This window comes from Chamaea fasciata, unplaced genomic scaffold (assembly GCF_029207755.1).
Source record: "Chamaea fasciata isolate MVZ Bird 193981 ecotype frontalis unplaced genomic scaffold, bChaFas1.0.hap1 SCAF_41, whole genome shotgun sequence".
NCBI classification, from domain to species: domain Eukaryota; kingdom Metazoa; phylum Chordata; class Aves; order Passeriformes; family Sylviidae; genus Chamaea; species Chamaea fasciata.
Window position 1 is genome coordinate 416,931 of NW_027094126.1, and position 20,425 is coordinate 437,355.

General features: G+C 63.4%; 3 protein-coding genes across 3 annotated transcripts; 1 reads left to right on the forward strand and 2 right to left on the reverse strand.

The window, feature by feature from the left end:
* Window positions 1–1,108: 1,108 nt before the first annotated feature.
* GLI1 (GLI family zinc finger 1) lies at window positions 1,109–10,049 on the forward strand. Its single transcript, XM_066207536.1, has 11 exons — window positions 1,109–1,229; window positions 1,334–1,411; window positions 1,610–1,805; window positions 1,976–2,126; window positions 2,407–2,508; window positions 2,612–2,752; window positions 3,314–3,463; window positions 4,156–4,320; window positions 5,020–5,268; window positions 6,207–6,486; window positions 7,325–10,049. Exons 1-11 carry the CDS (start codon window positions 1,133–1,135, stop codon window positions 9,553–9,555), a joined length of 3,840 nt encoding a protein of 1,279 aa, XP_066063633.1. The 5' UTR covers window positions 1,109–1,132; the 3' UTR covers window positions 9,556–10,049.
* A 1,445-nt stretch (window positions 10,050–11,494) lies between these two features.
* Window positions 11,495–13,499, reverse strand: LOC136303837 (peripherin-like). The gene is made up of 8 exons (XM_066207512.1): window positions 13,445–13,499; window positions 13,221–13,316; window positions 12,979–13,140; window positions 12,782–12,907; window positions 12,480–12,700; window positions 12,074–12,123; window positions 11,852–11,928; window positions 11,495–11,777 (listed from the first exon to the last, which is right to left on the reverse strand). Exons 2-8 carry the CDS (start codon window positions 13,257–13,259, stop codon window positions 11,736–11,738), a joined length of 717 nt encoding a protein of 238 aa, XP_066063609.1. The 5' UTR covers window positions 13,260–13,316; window positions 13,445–13,499; the 3' UTR covers window positions 11,495–11,735.
* Window positions 13,500–15,660: 2,161 nt separating this feature from the next.
* LOC136303808 (tubulin alpha-1C chain) lies at window positions 15,661–19,292 on the reverse strand. The gene is made up of 4 exons (XM_066207479.1): window positions 19,236–19,292; window positions 17,720–17,942; window positions 17,486–17,634; window positions 15,661–16,650 (listed from the first exon to the last, which is right to left on the reverse strand). Exons 1-4 carry the CDS (start codon window positions 19,236–19,238, stop codon window positions 15,676–15,678), a joined length of 1,350 nt encoding a protein of 449 aa, XP_066063576.1. The 5' UTR covers window positions 19,239–19,292; the 3' UTR covers window positions 15,661–15,675.
* Between the last annotated feature and the right edge of the window lie 1,133 nt (window positions 19,293–20,425).

A 20,425-nucleotide genomic window follows, 5' to 3' on the forward strand; every position in this document is an offset into this window, starting at 1 on the left:
CCTCTGCCTGCCCCGCTGCCCCCCCCTCCATTCTTCCTGCCTGACACTCTCACAAAGCCCCTAGACGAGCTTTCAAAGGGGCAACTCATGCGGAAGAATTGCTGCCCCCCTCGCCCCCCCGGCTCCAAACGCAACCCAGCGCTTTTCCCAGCAGGGTGAGGGGCTCCCACTCCCCCAGACCCCTTGTTTGGGGCGATTCCCCACGTCTCAAAGGGGGAAGCTGAGGGGGCAGGAGCCCTTGTTCCCAGCGCCACCCACATCTGCCTCGTCCTGTGGTGGCTTCTCCTGCTCCCGTCCTTCATGTCAGCCCTCGGGGGTCTCGGGGCAGGACAGGGACCGGGGGGGTGGGAATGGTTGGGCGCAGGATGGTGGCCCTGGATGGGGATGGAGTTGGGGGGCAGGACAAGGACCGTGAGTGGGAATGGAGCGGGGGGACAGGACGGTGACCAGGGGGTTGGGGTGGATTGGGGGTAGGATGGTGGCCCTGGGTGGGGCGGGACCAGGTTCAGGGCAGGACCCCACAGGCAGGGATCGACGGTGGGCTGGGCTGAGCCCCGTGGCAGGGGCGCGATGCGTGGGTGGGACAGGGCAGGGTGGGGACCCGCGGGCAGGGTGGGGACCCACGGGCAAGGCAGGGCTGGGTGGGACCTGCAGATGCTGGAGAATCCCTGGGAAGGGAGGAGTAGGGAGCCAGCTCTGGTCCTTGGCCCGGGAATGGTTCCGGCTGTGCCTCGCTTTTCCATTTCATAGAATCCCAGAATCCCGGAATGGTTTGGGTTGGAAGGAACCTTAAAGTCACGTTCCGACCCCTCACTGTAGGCAGGGACACCTTCCACTATCCCAGGTTGCTCTAAGCCCCGTCCAAGGGTTCCAGAGGCAGCCACAACTTCTCTGGGCACCCTGTGCCAGGGCCTCCCCACCCTCAGAGGCAGGAATTTCTTCCCGATATCCCCAAATCTCTATTTCAGTTTAAAACCAGTCCCAGGGAGCGGGGTCCCGCGTGCTGCGGCGCCCCCTGGCGGCCAAACCCAACCTCTTCTCACCTCCTCCCCCCCCCAGGTCCCCGCGCCGCCCCCCGGGCCCCGCCGCCACCCCGATGTGCCCCTGAGACACCCCCGGGCCCCACCGCGACATGTTCGACCCCGCGGGACCCCCGGCCGCCGGCTACAGCGAGCACTGCTGCCTGCACCCACCCCACGGACCAGCCCCCGCCGCCCCGGGACCACCAGGTGGGTCATAGTGGGGGCTCCAGGCTCCGGATCCACCCGCCGAGGTCAGGAGTGCTATGGAGGTCCCTCTCCCACACCCACTTCACCTGTCCTCCTTCCTCCAGGACTTGATTTCCCCGTGTGCCATCAGCCCGGACACCGTGGGTATGGGCTGGCAGCAGGAGCTGAACACCCTGGTGATGGTGAGTCTCTGGTTTTGGGGGGCCATGGGGCAGGGGGGATTCCGTAGAAGAGTTAAGCATCTCTCTGTTCTAAATCCCAAGTGAACTGGCACACTCGGGGCACTCCTCCAACCTCCAAACACCAGGTGTGTGTCCTTGGGGTGTCTCCAGCCCCCCAGGACCGTGCTGAGGGCAGTGCCCCCTGCTCTGCCCTCCCAGGCTCCCGGTTCTCCACTCCCCGTGGTGCAGGAAAGCTGGGGAAGAAGCGGGCACTGTCCATCTCCCCTCTGTCCGACTCCAGCATCGACCTGCAGACCGTGATCCGCACCTCTCCCAACTCCCTCGTCGCCTTCATCAACTCCCGCTGTGCCTCCGCTGGCGGCTCCTACGGGCACCTGTCCATCAGCACCATCAGGTGGGCACCTGCCCTCAGCCCCCTGGGAGCCTGGCTGGCAGCTGAGTGCCCATTCCCACCTTGGGGAGCGGGGTGGGATGGTGGGGAAGGGATGGTTGGGATCCCTGGCTCGGCAGACCTTGGTCTTGTCTCCTGACGGTGTCACCTGCTCATCCCTCCGGTCTCCACAGCCCGTCCCTGGGGTACCAGAGTCCACCTGCGCAGCAGAAGGGCCAAGGCCACCTGTACACGCCTCCCCCACCTTGCAGCTCCCACGAGCTGCCCACACGCCCGGGGCTGCTGCACCACCCACCCGCTCGTGGGGCCCTGAAACACTGCCAGGTACGGGAAGCATCTGTGTGAGAGGGATCCCTGTGAGAGGGATCCCTGTGAGAGGGGATCCCAGTGGAAAAGGATCTCTGTGAGAGGGGATCCGTGTGAGAAGGGATCCATGTGAGTGGAGTGAGCTGGGGGTCCATGTGAGAGGGGATTTGTGTGAGAGAGGATCCCTGTGAGCTGGTGATCTGAGTGAGACGGATCCATGTGAGCTGTGCATCCATGTGAGCCGTGTTCTGGGGGCCATCTCCGTGCTGACTGCCTCCCAACTCCCCTGCCTCGGCAGCAGCTGAAGCTGGAGTGGAGCCTGAGCAGCCCCCTGAGTGCCAAATTCCCAGAGGAGCGATCTGAGGGTGACATCTCCAGCCCAGCGTCCACGGGCACCCAGGTACGGCCCAGGCCGTGAGACTCCCCCTCACATGCCCACACTCCCAGCACCACTCCTGGGGGGGTTCATACCTGGGGGTGCTCACCTGCCCGTGCTCCCCCAGGATCCCTTGCTGGGCATGCTGGATGTTCGGGAAGAGCTGGAGAAGGAGGATGGGAAACCCGAGTGTGAGGCTGTGTATGAGACCAACTGCTACTGGGACGGCTGTGCCAAGGAGTTTGACACGCAGGAGCAGCTGGTGCACGTGAGTCAAGGCTTGCCAAGGTGTTCCCACCCCAAAAGTTGCCCTCAGGCTGCTGGGCGCCATCCCCCTGGATCAAGGCATGATTCCTGCTCCCAGATCCCAACCACCTGCCCTGGGAGCTCACCGTGATGCTGGAAGTTCTCTCTTGGGAAGGGAGGGATGTGCATCCCCCAGTTTTCTTCAACCACTGGTGCTTCCAGACTCCTTCCTTTGCTCCAGCCTTCCATCCTCCAACTCTCCTATATCCCCCTGACCATCCTTTGGACCACCTTCACCCCTCTGGCTGCTCTTGGTCCTCCCGGAGTATCCCTCAAACATTCCCTGCATTCTCTGCCTCCTCCAAACAGCACCTGACGTGTTCTCCCCCAAACTTTGGTGTCTCCACCTGCCATCCCAGTCTTTCTATGTCCCTTTCTCCCACCCCAGTCTGTCCACATCCCTTTCTGCCATCCCAGTGCTCTCCCAATCCCTCCATACCTCTTTCTCCCATGCTATTCCCGTATCTCCCTGTCCCTTGTCCCCCTCCCCAGTGCCACCAGTGACACTCCTTTCCCTCCTCAGCACATCAATAATGAGCACATCCACGGGGAGAAGAAGGAGTTTGTGTGCCACTGGGCAGCGTGTTCCCGGGAGCAGAGGCCCTTCAAGGCTCAGTACATGCTGGTGGTGCACATGCGGCGTCACACGGGAGAGAAACCCCACAAGTGCACGGTGAGATAGCAAAAATTCCTCAGAAACGCTGGGAAAATGAGGGGGGACAGGGGACAGCGTGAAAGAGGGTACAGGTCTAGCAGCTGGAGCCCGTGGGGTCCATGGGGTGGCAGAAGGGGGTGGGCAGCAGGTGGGTACAGGTATGGGGCCCATGAAATCCTGGAATGTTTTGGGTTGGAGGGACCTTAAAGCTCATCCCATCCCTCCCCCTGCCATGGGCAGGGACACCTTCCACTATCCCAGGCTGCTCAAAGCCCCATCCAGCGTGGCTTTGGACACTTCCAGGGGTCCAGGGGCAGCCACAGTTGCTCTGGGCACCCTGTGCTGGGGCCTCACCGCCCTCATAGGGGGGAATTTCTTCCCAACATCCCATCTAAACCCAGAATCACTGGGTGCTTTGGAATACGTTCTGAATTGACGTCAGGATGAGAGCTGGGTGTTACAGTCAATCCCAGTTTGTGGTTTCCCCGTGGGGACGCTCTGAGGGGTTGCCACGGACAGGGACACAACGAGGTGGCACAACCCCAGGGTGAAGGGCTGTGCCACGGTGTGAGGACGCACCTGAGGAGGGCAGGTGTGTTGGGAGGTGAGGTGTGTGTCCATGGCAGACGTGCCAGCGGTGTGGGATGTGTGATGACGTGGTCCAAGACCCCGTGACAGTGTGTGACACGTCCCACCCTGCTCTGTCGCAGTTCGAGGGCTGTAACAAGGCCTATTCCCGCCTGGAGAACCTCAAGACCCACCTGCGCTCGCACACGGGTGAGAAACCCTACGTGTGTGAGCACGAGGGCTGCAACAAGGCCTTTTCCAACGCCTCCGACCGCGCCAAGCACCAAAACCGCACCCACTCCAACGAGGTACGGCCCCACCCTGGGCTCCCCCTGTGCTTTCAGATTACCCCTGCCCTCTGAGAACTCCCCACATCCCTGGGTTTTGCCCCTGGGTGCCCCAACTCCCTCTTTTCCTGCTCTAAAGATCTCCTTCATCACCAGCGTTCCCTCTGGCGTCCCTTTACCCTGCTCCTGGGGAGCTCCCTCCTTCCTCTGCCTTCCTGAGCTCTCTGCAGCACCCACCGTGTCCCCTCCACGGGGGCTCACCCCCTTTAATGCCAGCCTCAGCTCTCTCCAGAGGGTGGCAAGGGAATTGCTTGGGAGAGGTCAAAGCTTAGTCCAGGTTCCCCACACGGAGGGAATAAACCTGAGAACCTGGGAGGTGGGACGTGAGGGAGATGCTAATAGAGTAATGGTTCGAGACTTTAGACTTACAAGGTCAAGCCCCAGCCCTGTAACCAAGTTCGGACACCTACCCCCAGGTAAAACCCTATAAAATGCCGGGCTAGCCACGCCCCTGGCCTTTGGATGCATGAAATCAGACCTCTGAGCTGTCCATCGTACCCACCTCGTTCATTAGCCACGTGCAACTCAGCCAAACCGGGATTGGGGCCACAGGGATCCCCCCAGCTCGCGACAGGGGGTTATTTTTGGGGAGGGGGCTGCAGTTGGAGCTGACCCCCTCCCTCCCTCCCTCCTCCGTGCCTGCCGGTTTTCCCGGGGCAGAAGCCGTACGTGTGCAAGATTCCCGGCTGCACCAAGCGCTACACGGACCCCAGCTCCCTGAGGAAACACGTCAAGACCGTGCACGGCCCCGACGCCCACGTCACCAAGAAGCACCGAGGGGACGTGGGACCCGGTCGGGCGCTGCCCACCCCCGGTGCCCCCCCGGACATGAAGCAGGAGAAGGATACAAACGGCCCCGGCGAGGCTCGGAAGGACGATGGGAAACTCCTGGTGCCGGAGCTGGCCTTGGTGAGGAGCTGCGGGGGCAGTGGGGGAAGGAGGGAGGGTTTGGTGCTGGGGGATCATCCCCAAGTGATACGACAAGAGGAAACAGACTCAAGCTGTTCCAGGGGAGGCTTAGGCTGGATATTAGGGAAAATTTCTTCTGGAATGGGTGGAATAGCAGCTACACCATCGAAAAAAGCACACTGCTGCAGGAATGGGCTGCCCAAGGCAGTGATGGAGTCACTGTCTCTGTTGGAATGTCCAAAAAAACACTGGGATGGGGCACCTGGGGACGTGGTTTAGTGGTGAACACGTCAGCGTTGGGTTAATAGTTGGACTCAGAGATCTCAGAGGCTTTTCCAACCTTCGTGATGGTTGCAGCGCATCCTCGCACCCAAGTTTGGATGTTTCCAAATAAGGGAAAGGGTTTCGGTTTCACCTCAAGACTTTTAAGGAAGAAAAACTAGAATCTTCCATGCCCTTCTTACCGTGCTTTGCTCAGTGCCAAGATAAAGGCACCTAAAGCTGTTCCTCAGCAATGTAGCTGTTTTCTATTGTGCAGTTTGCCAAAAGCCCTCCTAAAACATTAAGTACTTCAGAAGGAGCACAGAGGTGCTCAGGTGCTTTTTGGGGTGTCTTAGCCAGTGCTAGAGGTTTCTCTTCACCGTGCCCAGGATTTGCTTTGTTTTTGTATCGTTTGTTATTTTCTCATTTAGCAAAACCTTTTGCTTTTCAAAGCACACCCGATCAGCCCATCTTGCAAATTATTTTAACCCATTTCCGCGAGCTGCTGGACACCCTCAGAGTGTGTTGAGCCCTCGTGGAGCTGAAAACATCTGGCTCGGCGAGAATTTCAATGCCGAGAATTTCCAAATTAATATAATTTTTGCAATGACGATTCCAAGCGTGTCCTGAGTACCTGACCCCCCCCTTTCCCTTGGCTGTGCTCTGGTTCTCCCCAGAAGCCACAGCCCAGCCCGGGTGGGCAATCCTCGTGCAGCAGCGACCACTCGCCCCTGGGCAGCACCACCAACAACGACAGCGGCGTGGAGATGGCCGGAAACGCCGGCGGCAGCTACGAGGACCTGTCCACGCTGGAGGACGTGGTGCCCGGGGAGCCCATGGGCACCTCGGGGCTCATGGCCCTCCACAAACTGGAAAACCTTCGCATCGACAAGCTGAAGCAGCTGAGGAAACCGGCGGCTTCCAAGGGCCTGAACCTGCCGCCCATCCCCGGAGCCGGTGAGATCGGGGTGACTCTCCCGCTGGGATGTGGGGCCTGGCCCATCATGGGAAGTGTGTGGAGGGGTCTGGTGGGCAGCCAGAGGTTTCCACGCCTTGCTGGTGTTAGAAGTGGTCCCCAAAATCTGGGGAAACCTTAGAGGCCGGCTTAGAGGTTCCAAGAGAACTGGAGAGGGGTTTTGAATAAGGGCCTGGAGTGCCAGGTCAAGGGGGAATGGCTTCACGTTGGAAAAGAGGGCAGGGTTAGGTGGATTATTGGAAGGAATTCTTCCCTGTGAGGGTGGGGAGGCCCTGGCACAGGTTACAGTCAATCCCAGTTTGTGGTTTCCCCGTGGGGACGCTCTGAGGGGCTGCCACGGACAGGGACACAACGAGGTGGCACAACCCCAGGGTGAAGGGCTGTGCCACGGTGTGAGGACTCACCTGAGCAGGGCAGGTGTGTTGGGAGGTGAGGTGTGTGTCCATGGCAGACGTGCCAGCGGTGTGGGATGTGTGATGACATGGTCCAGGGCCTGGTGGCGGTGTGTGACACGTCCCAAGCTGTGTTGACCCCATCCCTGGAAGCATCCAGGGCCAGGCTGGAGCAACCTGGTCTAGTGGAAAGCATCCCTGCCCATGGCAGGGGGTGGAAATGGGTGGTCTTTGGAAACCCTCCCAACCCAAACCGTTCCATGATTCCATGATTTTTTCCAACCTAAATGAGCTTCTGCCCGTCTTTGTTGCCACCTGCCCCCTGTCCTCGGAGGCTCTAACCATGGAAGAGCCACATCCCGGCTCCTGTCCCTGCTCTGACATTGCCACGCTGTGTCCCGGGTTAACTCCTCCTTCTCTCCCCCAGGCCTGCCCAGGGAGGTGCCCGGTCTCCCGGTGCCACCCGCGGCCTCGCACCGGCGCATCGCGGAGCTGTCGGCGGCAGAGCTGGGGCTGGCGGCCCTGGGCGAGCGCCGGAGCAGCGGCACCAGCACCGTCAGCTCTGCCTACACCGTCAGCCGCCGCTCGTCCCTGGTGTCCCCTTACCTGGCCGGGCCGTGCCCGGGCGGCGAGGCCGCGGCGATGCCCGGCGGGCCGTGCCCGGCCGACGGCTACGATCCCATCTCTCCGGACGAGTCGCGGCGCTCCAGCGACGCCGGCGTCTGCGGGGGGCTGCCGGGGGTGGGCAGCCTCACCCCGGCGCAGCGTTACCGCCTCAAGGCCAAGTACGCCGCGGCCACGGGCGGCCCCCCGCCAACGCCGCTGCCCAGCGTGGAGCAGGTGGCCACAGGTGGCCACGGGGGTGTGCCCGGGGGCTACCCAGCGCCTGCCGGACCTCGCTGCATCGCCAACGGCTTGTTGAGAAGGCACAGCTCCAATGACAACTCCGGCTACCCCGGCAGCGTCCCTGCTCCCCTGGTGCCCCGTCACGGCGTGCGACGGGCGAGTGACCCTGCCAGGACGGTGGCCAAGCCTCCGGCCGTGCCCAGGGTGCAGAGGTTTAAGAGCGTGGGGAATGTGAGCGTGCCAGGCGTGGGCAGGACAGCACTGCAGCCCCTGGGCGGCTCCGAGGCCAACCTGCAGCGCCACGGCTTCTCCCCACGCCCCCCCAGCATCACCGAGAACGTCTTCCTGGAGAGCATGGGGGGTCCTGGCCCCGAGACCGGCCTGCTGGAGATGGATCAGTACCTGAGCTATCCTGAGGAAAGCTTCCCTTGCCAGGGCACTGGTGTGGAGCTCCAGGGTGGCATCTACGGTGCTCACAGGACCATGGTGGGGACGCATGGGGACATGGAGGAGGGGCTGCTGCAGCCTGAGTTCTCCCTCCCGCAGTGCCAGATGAACCAGCGCTTCCCCAGTTTGCCTGCTGGGAACGGGGGCATGCCGGAACCCTGGGATGGACCCCCCCAGGGCACACTGGAGATGAGCTCCAGGCAAAGTGTCGGTGCTGCAGCTCCCGCCATGTCCGGGCCACACTGTCCCCATCAAAGCGTCGAGTATCCCCATCCCAGCGCCTGTGGGCAGCATCCCAAACTGGTGAGCTCGTGCCAGGACGGCGAATTTTCCGGGGGGCACCGGTTTAACCGACTCCAGATCAAATCCGAGCAGCGATACCCAGCGCCGCCCCCAGCACTTGCTCCCTGCTCCAGCACCAAACTGGCCGGACCCCCGGTGTCACCCGCTGCTTTTGGCCATGCCATGGACGTGGGGACGGGCGGGTACTCCCCTGCAGGACCGGCACCGGGTGGGTACATGGGCATCACCAGCCCGGGCGCCCGCAGAGCCCAGACCCCCACCCTGCAGACCAAAGAGGTGATGGTCCGGAACTACGTGGAGGCCCAGCAGGCGCTGATGTGGGGGGAGCAGCCCCCCTCCAAGGGGAGTGGGGCTGGCGTGGGGCTGGGCGGCGAGCCCGGGCAGTGCCAGGCCATGCCAGCCCCGCCGTACCTCAGCCCCAGGTACTGTGGTTACCAACCCAACAAACCAGATCATCTGCAGAGCCTGGCAGAGCCCCAGCACCTCCTGAACCCCCCTTGCTTCAACCCCGAGATGATCCCACACCCTCCATGCGGCCCGAAACCACCAGGTCACCAAGCCAGCCTGAGCTACCCGGGCAGCCTGGCACAGCCAGGGCATGGCTACGATGGGGTGGACGCCGGCGCCCGGCGCCTGCCGCGTTTGCCCCCCGCCCGCCTCGTGCCCGAAGGGCCCGGGAACCTCCCCCTGTACTACCCAGGCCAGGGCCCCAATGGGCAGGTGGGCAAAGGTGGGCACAAGCTGCTGGGTCAGGGGGCAGCGAGCTGCGGGGGGAACGGGCACTACGGCCCAGAGGGACTCAAGGGCACCTCCTGTTACTACCTGGACTCGGGGGAGCAGGTGTCCAACAGCCTGGACTCACTGGACCTGGAGAACACGCACCTTGACTTTGCTGCCATCGTGGAGGATGTGGAGACCCCCACGGCACTGCCTGGACCCCCCAGCCCGGCTGGGGGGCTCCTGCTGCCCTCGTCTGGGGGTGCCAACATGGCAGTGGGGGACATGAGCTCCATGCTGAGCACGTTGGCAGGGGAGAGCCACTTCCTCAACTCCCTGTCCTAACGGGGAGTACCTGCCCTCAGGTGGGCACCTCTGCGGCCTGGGGGGCCCAGCGTGTTGGGCAGAGGTGGGAATCGTTCTCACACACGGGGGGGAAGTGGGGAACACCCCTGGAGCCCCCCTGTTCTCCAGTCTCTGAGTGTCACCCTCGTTCAGACACAGCCCCAAAGCCTCCAGGTGACCTCTGGCGTGGGGAACTGGTTTTACTGGGCCCTTGTTGCAGTGCCTCGGAGCGTGTCCCACTCGCCCCCGCGCAGCCTTAACGCCGAAACCAAAGAGCCCCCGCCCTGTGGGCCGGCCCCATCCCAGTGCTCCCAGTGCCCCCCCCACCCCAAATCCCAGTCTGTCAAGACTGCAAGCGTCCCCAGCCCTGCTCCAGGGGGGCAGTTCCCCAGAGGTGGGGCGGGGGGGTGCCTGTACATAGTGTTCATACCTGTCTGTCTGTCTGTCTGTCCCCCGAGACCTCCTGTGTGTGAGAGCACCAGCAGTGCCACCCCCTCCGCTCATTAAACCCTTTCTCAGGGGACTGTTACTGTGTGTTTGTCACCCCTGCCGGGGGCTCCGGGCTTGATCTCGTCCTGGGGAGGGATGGACAGGACATTCCTTGGTCCTCTGTGACCAAAACCTCCTGACAGCAACTTCCCCACCCTCGATCAGGGATCCGGAGCTGTTCCTTGGGGTGTTGCCATCACCCAGAATGAGCGATATTGCAATTCGTGCTTAAAATCATGCTATTAATTATGCAAAAATAGGTTAAAAGAATTCAATTTTCATGCGAAAAAATTACCTAAGATAACGTAATTAATCATGAAAAATAACCACCTAACCAGCTTTAAATAATGCAATTTTATATTATTTTGTTCATGTAATTAATGGTGCGAAAATTGCATAAAATAATGCAATTGATGCCAAAACTTCATGAAATTACGCAATTCTGTATCATTTGCCATAACACCGTAATGCAAAAAAGTATTTAAAATAATGCAATTAATGATGCAGAAAATCCTTAAAATGCAATAGTGCAACATTTGCTGAAAATAATGCAATTATGTCTGCAAGATATATTTAAATAATTGAAATGTGCATAATTTGCTTAAAATAACTCAATCAATGCCGGAAAAAATTGCTGAAAATAACGAAACAGTGCCAAAAATTTGCTTAAAAGAACAAAACTAATAAGCAAATTTTGCATTAACGCGATTTTGCATGATTTGGCTGAGGTAGCGCAGTTAATCATGCCAAAAAAATTTGCTTAAAATAACGCAGTTATAGCAATGAGGGTGTTTCCCCGCACACCCAGGGCCTTGTCACGCTGTAATTAACCCGTAATTAACACATAATTAACCGGCGGCAGCGATCGGGCCGGGCTGATGGCGCCCTCTGGCGGTCCCGGTAAGGAATGAGCGCGGCGCTCTCGGTTACCGGAGGTGCCCGCGCCCGGCGCTGCGATGCTCCGGGAGCACGGATCCGTCACCGCACCGAGACTCCGTGGGCCTGGAGCTCTCTGGGATATCGGGAGTGCCCGTGGGTCCTCTGGAAGTCGCGGGCTCCCGGGAGGGAGCGGGATCCCCGAGGGTTCAGGGGATTGAGGCTCCTCCCTGCCTCCCTCCCCGAGGCGGTGACACCAGAGGGGACACAGTGCGTGGGTGCCACCGGACCCGCCAACCCCGGTGCTGGTTCCAGTGACGGGAGGGGTGGTGACACCCCCAGAGTGGGAGAGGGACCCTGGGACAGAACGGGACCCCGGGGGCGCAAAATCCCTCCTCAGCCAGGCGCTGCTTCCCTTTCTGCCCCACTCCCCAGAGCAGTGACACCAGAGGGGACAGCGCTTGGATGTCACCGGCCCCGCCAATCCCGGGGGCAGCCGGTGCCAGCTCCGGTGGCGGGACGCCCTCGGCCCCAGGGCAGCGTGGGGAACATTCGATAATAAATACAGCTGGGGTTGTGGTTGGGAGAATAATAAATAGGCAATAAATAGCGATAAATAGTGGGGGGACAAGGCACAGGGACACATTGCAAAGGCACAGGGACACACCGCAGCGTTGTGCCGTGGTGCTGACAGCAGGAATAGGAATTGGGGCACTTCCAGTCCCCCTGCTCTGCTCCTTGCCCCGCCCTGGATGCAGCAGGGTCTGGCAAAACCCCCACCATGGGGTCGGGGCCATCGCAGCGGCTCCTCTCTGTCACTTCCCCGCTCGCTCCTTGTGCGACTCCGTCACCACTTGCTGCAAGAGGAGAATTTGGGGATCAGTCCTGTGGCAGGGCGGGACCTCCCAGGCAGGCCACCCCCAATTCTCACCTGCCCGTCCCGTGTCTCGATGGTTTTGATGAGCACCATCCTCCGTGCCGGGCTCTCCGCAGGCTGGGGCTCCAGCACTGGGCACAGAGGGGCCATCAGCACCCCGTGCCCTCGCAGAGACCCTGGGCAGGAGCACAGGGACCCACCCACACCCGCACAGGGTCTCTACCCCCAAGGAAAGACCCCCCAGACATAGTGGGGGACCCCCAGCTTGTTGCTCACCTGAGCTTCTCATGCTGAAGGAGGTGGTGGGGTGCAGTGGGATGGTGATCCTGGGGGGGGAGAGGGGGATGAGGAGGGTCTGGGACTCACATTGCCAGTGAGCCTGGCCCTTCCACACCCTCGAGTCCGTGGCCCACATCCCAGCTCAGCTGGGGGCTGTGCCCGTGGGCTGCCAGGCTGGCACCTGGAACGGAGCTGGAGGCAGCTCCCCCCCCCATCCCGCCAGCCCCTGGCCTTGCCTTTATCTCAGCAGCAAGAACCTCCCATGGGAACCTCTTGTTTAGCTGGGGGAATAAGGCCTGGAGCCGCCTCCTCCCAAGAAAATCCCACAAAAACCCGGGTGACTCAACGCCAGGGACCTTCCCCGCCGGCAGAGGGGAGACGCCGTGCGCCGGGCTCCCCTCACCGGCTCTCCTCGCCCTCCAGCAGCTTGCGGTATGTGGCAATCTCGATGTCCAGGGCCATCTTGACGTTAAGCAGGTCCTGATACTCGCGGAGGTGCCGCGCCATCTCCTCCTTCATCTGCTGAATCTCTTGCTCCAGCCTCCCCACCACATCCTGGTAGTTCCCGATCTCCTCTCCGAACTCATCCTCCATCTCCCGCATCTGCCGTTGCAGCGCCTCGTTCTGCAGGGGAAGAAGGGGCTGCAAAAGGGCTGGGGAGGGGTCTGGTTCTTGCACCCCCCACAAACACTCCCCGGCTCTCACCACGCCCTTCAGCCCGTCCACCTCGCAGGTCAGGCTCTGGATCTGCCGCCGGGACTCGTTCATCTCCTGCTTGGCCAGTCGCAGCGCCTCGTGGTTACGGTTTGCTGCATCCGACAGGTCGGCGAACTGCGCGGGCCAGGCGAGTCAGGGCTCTGGGGTGGCTCAGCCGCCCCAAAACCCCTCCCAGCCCCGGGTACCTTTGACTTGTACCACTCCTCGGCCTCCTGCAGGTTCTTGACAGCGATGCTCTCGTACTGGGTGCGGATCTCCCGCAGCGCAGCCGTCAGCTCCGGCTTGCAGACCTCCACCTCGGCCAGCCCCGCCGGGCTCGGGGCACTCACCTCCAGGTCCCGCAGCTCCTGCGTGGATGCGTGGGCATCACGTCGTGGCACAAAGACCTGACCTGTTCCCCCGCACCCCGGCCTGCCCCGGCTCCCACCTCCTCGTGCAGCTTCTTGAGGAAGCCGATCTCATCCATCAGCAGCTCGACCTTGCGCTCCAGCTCCAGGCGAGACAGCGTGGCGTGGTCCACGTCCTGTGGGAGAGGCCGGGATGAGCTGCAGGGCAGCGTGAAGGGGATGGGAAGACCCTGGAGCCCGCCCGGGTTGGTGGGGGATGAGGATTCGGTGCTGCATGGCGAGACGGGCCCGCCAGTCCCCTCACCTTGCGGAACAGCACCAGACTCTTCTCGGCATCCTCACGCTTCTGTGTCTCGTCCTCCAGCCTGGGGACGGCAAGGGATGAGAGGGAGGTGGGGGTGGGGGTGCAGACCCCCTCCTCCCGCCTCGTGTTGCAGCCCCCTCCACACACAGCGGAGGCGACCGGATCTGGAGCGTCCCCCAGAGCTCGCCCCGATCCCCTCCCAGCGCCCCCACCCTTTCCCTGCCCCTCCCAGTGCCCCGCCTTTCCGCAGAGCCCACATCTCCCAGTGCCTCCCAGTGCCCTCCGTGCATCCCGGGTGCCTTTCCCAGTGTCTGCTGAGGGTATCCCTTCCCAGGGCTCCTCTTCCCCGGAGATTCACCAGTCCCCGACTTGCCCGGGGCTCTCCCATCCCCATCCCGCTGCATCCTCCACTCCCCATCCTGCTGCAAGTCTCATCCCACCACATTCCTCACGCCAGCGGATCTCCCAGTCCCTCTCTGGCACATTCCCCAGTCCTCATCCCGTGCATAACTCATCCCGACACATCCCCGATTCCCATCCCAGTTCATCCCAGTCCATCCCGGTGCATCTTCTGGTCCCCGTCACATCCTCCAGTCCCCACCCCGGTGCCTCCCTCATCCCAGCGCATCCCCAGTACCCATTCCGGCGCATCCCTCATCCCGACGCATCCTTGGTCCCCATCCCGCTGCCTCCCACGGCCCCACCGCCGGCCCACCGCTGCCGCAGGGCCGCCAGGTCGGTGGCGAGCCCGTCCCGCTCAGCCTGGAGCCGGTCCCGGTCGCGGCCGAGGCGCTGCAGCCGCTCCCGCAGCCCCCGCAGCTCCCCCTGCACCAGCCCGGTGCGGGGCCCGGTGGCGGCGGTGGCGCGGCCCAGGGCGGCACGGAGGGTCCCGTTCTGCCGTTCCAGCGCCCGCACCCGCTCCAGGAAAGCGGCGAAACGATCGTTCAGTGCCGCCAGTTCCTCCCGCTCCGCGCCCCGCGCTGCCGCCGCCGCCGCCAGCCGCCCTGGGGCCACGGTGTGGGGCGGCGGCACCCCGGGGTCGCGGTCACGGCGGCTCATGGTGGCACCGGGAGGGCGGTGGCTGCCGGTATGGGCTGTTTATAGCGGACAGCGGCTCCGCCCCTCCCGGGGGATCCGGGGGTACGGGACAGAGAGAGGGGAGGGTCTCCCGGCCGGAGGGAGGATCAGGGGTTGCGGATGTCCCCTCGGGGGGACGGGGAAAAGGGCTGGAGGTGGTCGGGGATGAGGGGCAGGGTCTGCAGGATGTATGGCTGCAGGCATTCCCTTTCAGGGGGGCTCGGAGACCCCCTGGGGATGCAAGGCAGGGGGCTGGTGGGTCCCCCCTCGGTGGTGCAGGCAGAGGAACCCAGCAGCACCACGGGCAAGGGGGAGAGGGGCCGAGGGTGTCCGGGAGACGCAAGACCCCCACCCACCCGGGTGACGGACAGGGACCCTTATGGGGTCCGCCCCCAGGTACAGACCCCCCAGCTGGGCTCCAGGGCTCAGGCAGAGCACCAGCCTGAGCTGGGTCCCATTCTGCGCGGGGTGCTCAGCATCCGGGGAGGGGGGGCTCCTCTCATCCACACCCCTCCCTTTATGTCGGGGCCGCCGTGACTCGGCTCTGCGGGAGCTGCCATGCGCGGGGCAGCGCTGGACAACGGGCTCTGCAACCCCCCCCTGAGCCCCCCCTTTCCGGGCAGCCAGGGCAGCACTTACGGGAAGGACTCGGTGCCCTGCCCAGAGGCTGTGGGGAGGGTCCCCCCCCCTCCCCCAGGACCCCCTCCCAGCTCTGCAGAGAACCGCAACCGAGGGTGGCTCTGTGCCAGGAGCAGCATGACACCACGTCCAGCCCATCTGCACCAGGCACTGGGCAGGACCCTGGGGGCTCTCAGGGGTCCCCCCCTCACCTGGTGACCCTGAGGGCCAGCAGAACGGTGAGGAGGACATGAGTCCCCCGCCACTGCAGACAGCCCAGCAGGGCACTGCCAGCTCATAGCACAGGAGTCAGCCAGGGACCCCGACCCCACACAACCCCCCAGCCTCTCCCAGCACAGCCCCTGTGCCAGCTGGCAGCAGGGCTGGGCAGCCAGCCCAGCTGAGGCCCCCCCTCCCCTGGGACGTCCCCCCAGGTCACCACAAGGCGGATTGTCCCAGCACAATGAACGAGACAACATTGGAAAGAACCATTTTAATGAACAGCAGCACTACAGCATAACACCAGAGACAAGGCACTAGTATTCCTCCCCTTCTTCATCGCCCTCCATGCTGTCAGCCCCCACCTCCTCATAATCCTTCTCCAGGGCAGCCATATCCTCACGGGCCTCCGAGAACTCCCCTTCCTCCATGCCCTCCCCCACGTACCAGTGCACGAACGCCCGCTTGGCGTACATCAGGTCAAACTTGTGGTCCAGGCGGGCCCAGGCCTCGGCGATGGCCGTGGTGTTGCTCAGCATGCACACGGCGCGCTGCACCTTGGCCAGGTCGCCCCCGGGCACCACCGTGGGTGGCTGGTAGTTGATGCCCACCTTGAAACCGGTGGGGCACCAGTCCACAAACTGGATGGTGCGCTTGGTCTTGATAGTGGCGATGGCGGCGTTGACATCCTTGGGCACCACGTCCCCGCGGTACAGCAGGCAGCACGCCATGTACTTGCCGTGCCGCGGGTCACACTTGACCATCTGGTTGGCCGGCTCGAAGCAGGCGTTGGTGATCTCGGCCACCGTCAGCTGCTCGTGATAAGCCTTCTCAGCAGAGATGACCGGGGCGTAGGTGGCCAGCGGGAAGTGGATGCGGGGGTACGGCACCAGGTTGGTCTGGAATTCTGTCAGGTCGACGTTCAGGGCTCCGTCAAAGCGCAGAGAGGCCGTGATGGAGGACACGATCTGACTGATGAGGCGGTTGAGGTTGGTGTAGGTGGGACGCTCGATGTCCAGGTTGCGGCGACAGATGTCGTAGATGGCCTCGTTGTCCACCATGAAGGCACAGTCAGAGTGCTCCAGGGTGGTGTGGGTGGTGAGGATGGAGTTGTAGGGCTCCACCACGGCCGTGGACACCTGTGGAGCTGGGTAGATGGAGAACTCCAGCTTGGACTTCTTGCCGTAGTCGACAGAGAGCCGCTCCATGAGCAGGGAGGTGAAGCCAGAGCCGGTGCCACCGCCAAAGCTGTGGAACACCAGGAAGCCCTGCAGCCCTGTGCATTGGTCAGCCTGCAAGGTGGGAAGAGAAAACGAGACCAAGTTGTCAGTAATTCTGAACGTACCTACTACTTACTTGCCCAGGAAGACAAATTTCCTCACAGAATGGCAAATATTTGTCCCAGGATCTCAGGCCCTGTGATTCCGTATTACCTGGTCCAGGGAAAGGGACCCCCTCCTGCAGGGACTTGGGGACACTCAGTAGAGATATGAAGGGGCAGGTTTATTCCAGGCAGCAGAAGTTGCTCCTCTCTGTGGCCACATGAGGACGTTTTTAGGGTGTTCCAATACTACAGCAGGAACCATCACACTGGGGGACAAGGTGGCCCTGACCTTTACATGTTGAACACTGACTCATGGTGGATATCCCAGCTGGCTCTGGAATAGGTTAACCACGGCTTCACCCTGTTTTTCCAAGAGGGTGCAGCAGGAGCTTATCCCACAAGAGCCCATGGGCAGCCAGCTCAGCCTTTGATGTGCCAGGAGCTCCTCGAGCGGAGCCGGTGGCCCAGCAGGTCCGGCCACCCCGGCGCCAGCCCCAGCGTGGGAATCAGAGGTTCAAAGAGCTTGGGCAGCCCCACCAGTCAAACCAGTGCTGCACCAGCACCCAAACCATCTGTCCTGCCCCCCCTACCCTGGCCATGGGGCTTTCCACCCTCCTCCCCTTGGCAAGGCTTAGCACTGGGCTGGGATAGGGGCAGCAGGTCCCTCCTGGGACAGCCCCACCCTCTGCCCCAAAGTGCTGATGGGCTGAGAAGGACCTGCCCAGGGAAACCTGGAGTTTCCCTTTGTCCCCACATCCCCCGCAGGGATGGACCCACCCCATGAGACCCCACAGGACACTCACCAGCTTGCGGATGCGGTCAAGGACCAGGTCGATGATCTCCTTCCCGATGGTGTAGTGCCCGCGGGCGTAGTTGTTGGCCGCATCCTCCTTGCCCGTGATCAGCTGCTCGGGGTGGAAGAGCTGCCGGTACGTTCCCGTGCGCACCTCGTCTGCGGGGACAGCCCCGGGCCCCGTTAGCACCCGGCGCCCGCCGCCAGCGCCCGCCCCGCCGGCCGCCCCCCGCGCGCTGCTCACCGATCACCGTGGGCTCCAGGTCCACGAACACGGCCCGGGGCACGTGCTTGCCGGCGCCCGTCTCGCTGAAGAAGGTGTTGAAGGAGTCGTCCCCCCCGCCGATGGTCTTGTCGCTGGGCATCTGCCCGTCGGGCTGGATGCCGTGCTCCAGGCAGTACAGCTCCCAGCAGGCATTGCCGATCTGCACGCCCGCTTGGCCCACGTGGATGGAGATGCACTCGCGCTGCGGGGGCACACGGCACCGGGTCACCCCTTTTGTCCCCTCTCTGTCCCACCCCAGCACCCACGGGGCTGGCACCGAGCTGGGAAGGGCCCCTCACAAAGGCTGTTTGGGGCCAGATCCTGCCCAGACCCATGGCAGGGAGTGCTCAGTTCTGGGGGTCCCAGCCTGTCCCTCCCCATCAGGACGTGAGACCCTCCCCACTGAGGATAACGCGGTGGGCACAGGCTCCGCCCCCCAAACCCCGGTTGTGCCCTGGCTCGCTCAGGGCTGACCCAGCATCATCCCAAACTCCGGCTGGAGACACCCAGGAGCTGAGGAGGGAGGCGTGGAGGGACTCCCACATTCGGAGTCAGTCTGGGGCTACCAGTGTGCACAGTCCGTGGGGTACCAGGGACACAGCGGGTGCTCAGCTCTGGGGGTCCCATCCTGGCCCCCCAGGGATGTAGGAACCTGCACCGGTTGGCGCCATTCATGCCACCAGCACCTCCTGCGAGCCAAGAATTGGGGTTCCCCAGGGTTATCCCTGCTCCCCACCACTCCCAGTCCCCACCACCCACATCACACAGCGACAGGGACACTTCAGCCCCTTCCCCAGCGGGCTGTTCGCAAGTTCTCGCTTCGGGGGCAGCCGTGAACCTCACGGAATGTGGAGTCACTCTTCTCCCCCAGCCTTAACACTGCCCCGGACTGTTCCGGTCCCACCGCAGCCCTTAACCACGATTATGAGCGCCCGGCTCTCAGCCGGCTCTAGCCGGGACAAGAGCAAACTCCGGTGACCAGGAGAACTTTCCTCATGGCAGCAGCTCCTGCTTGTGCCCGGGCCACGCTGAGAGCATGGGATCTGCCCCCGCCCCGTGACTCACTGCCACGCGTGTCCCGGCGAACTGAGCCGGGAGAGGGTGGCACGGGTGGTGCCCCCAAAGCCCCTCGCGGCCGGTTCCTCTCCCGAAGGGTGATGTAGGGACGTGGAGAGCCCCGGGGGGAAACCGGCACAGCCCGAGGGTGGAAGCACCCCGGGCAGCGACTCCCGGCTGGGGAAGTCGCCGGTTCCGGGGGACACACACACCCCCACCTCAAGTCCTGCCCGGGACTCGGCAGCCCCTCGGGGCGTCTTGGACACTTGAGGAGCTCCCAACCCCTCCGGACCACAGCCCCACAAGGTGCTGGGGACATGGGGGAACCTGGCACGCACCCGCACCTCAGCCCCCCGCGCTGCTCTGGGGGCCCCGCACTTCCAGGGGGTCCCAGCCCACGCCGTGCCCCCTCCTGACCCCCCACGCCCCCAGCCCTCACCATGGCCGCTCGCTGTCCGAACCGTTACGAAGCCGTAACGATCACCCCCTAGGGCCCTCGAGATATACCCCAGGGGCGGGTACAAGGGGGCGGGTACAAGGGGGCGGGGCCTGTATGCGTTTGCTCCGCCCCTCCGGGCCACGCGGCGCTCTGGACACGCCCTCCCCGCCCCGCCTCGGTTCTGATTGGCCGGTTCGAAAGTCGGCGAGGGTAGGTGGTCGGTGACGTCAGAGGAGCGGAATGTGGTGGGCGGGATGTCGGGAGGGGCGGGGAAGGGGCGTGGCCTTAAGGGGAATGGGCGTGGTTACAGGCGGGGACTGAGGGGCGGAGGGTTCGGGGTCCCGAGGGTTGGGGCGGGGCTGGGCGGACAGACAGGGGGCGATTGGGGGGGACAGAAGGGTCGGAAAGCATTCGGGGCAGCGGGGCCGGGGCGACACCGGGGTGAGGGGCCTTTAGGGGGGGCTTTAGAGGCGGGGGGCTTTGCGGTACTGGGACGGGGGGCTCAGTCGGCGGCAGGATAGGTCCCTGAAGCCCCCGGCCGCAGCCTCAGGTGCTGCATCTGCCCAGGGAGCGCCCCGGTCCCTCCTAAGCTGGAGGCCTCGGGGGATCCGATAATCCCTCTCCGTGCCCCCCTCCCCATCCCTGTCCCGTTCCCGTGGGAAGCCCCGCGGGCTCCCGTCGCGCCGGCTCCTGTGCCCGCCGCCGCCCTGTTCCCTGCCAGCCCCGGGGCTGCTCCCCGGGGGAACCCACGTGGGGCAGTTCCTGTGGGGCAGGACGGACGGGGCCGGGGGAGCATCCCACGCCCACCCCCGGGGTGCAGTGCCCTGTCCCACCCTGTCTCCCCCGCTCTGGGTTGGTTTGAAGCGGGAAGGAGTGGCGTTCCAAAGGCCAGAGAGGGGTTTGGGACAGCATGGGGACATTGGGGTCGGCCCCGACACAGAATTACAGACCCCCCACTCCCCGGGCACCATGGTGTCCCGCCACCCACCCTGGACACCTCAGCGTGTCTCCCCTCCCAGGGTACCTCGGTGTCCCCCCCACTTCCTGGGCACTCTGTGTCCCCCTCACACCCTGGTCACCTCAGTGTCCCTCCCTTCCCTGAGCACTCCGGTGTCTCCCCACTCCCTGGGCACATCCTCGGTGCTGGCACACGCCCAGGGCCGGGGTGCCCGTTGTCCCAGCAACACACA

Excerpts from the sequence above, each read along its gene's own strand:
- LOC136303808 (XM_066207479.1), bottom strand. Across the intron at positions 17,635-17,719 it reads CCTGGAGCCCACGGTGATCG|ACGAGGTGCGCACGGGAACG; the intron begins GTGAGCAGCGCG and ends CTGTCCCCGCAG. Across the intron at positions 16,651-17,485 it reads TTGACCGCATCCGCAAGCTG|GCTGACCAATGCACAGGGCT; the intron begins GTGAGTGTCCTG and ends CCCACCTTGCAG.
- GLI1 (XM_066207536.1), top strand. The coding sequence starts at position 1,133 with ATGTTCGACCCCGCGGGACCCCCGGCCGCCGGCTACAGCGAGCACTGC. Across the intron at positions 3,464-4,155 it reads AGAAACCCCACAAGTGCACG|TTCGAGGGCTGTAACAAGGC; the intron begins GTGAGATAGCAA and ends GCTCTGTCGCAG. Across the intron at positions 4,321-5,019 it reads ACCGCACCCACTCCAACGAG|AAGCCGTACGTGTGCAAGAT; the intron begins GTACGGCCCCAC and ends TTCCCGGGGCAG.
- LOC136303837 (XM_066207512.1), bottom strand. The coding sequence starts at position 13,259 with ATGGATGAGATCGGCTTCCTCAAGAAGCTGCACGAGGAG. Across the intron at positions 12,908-12,978 it reads AGGAGTGGTACAAGTCAAAG|TTCGCCGACCTGTCGGATGC; the intron begins GTACCCGGGGCT and ends TGGCCCGCGCAG. Across the intron at positions 12,124-12,479 it reads CTGGAGGGCGAGGAGAGCCG|GATCACCATCCCACTGCACC; the intron begins GTGAGGGGAGCC and ends CTCCCCCCCCAG.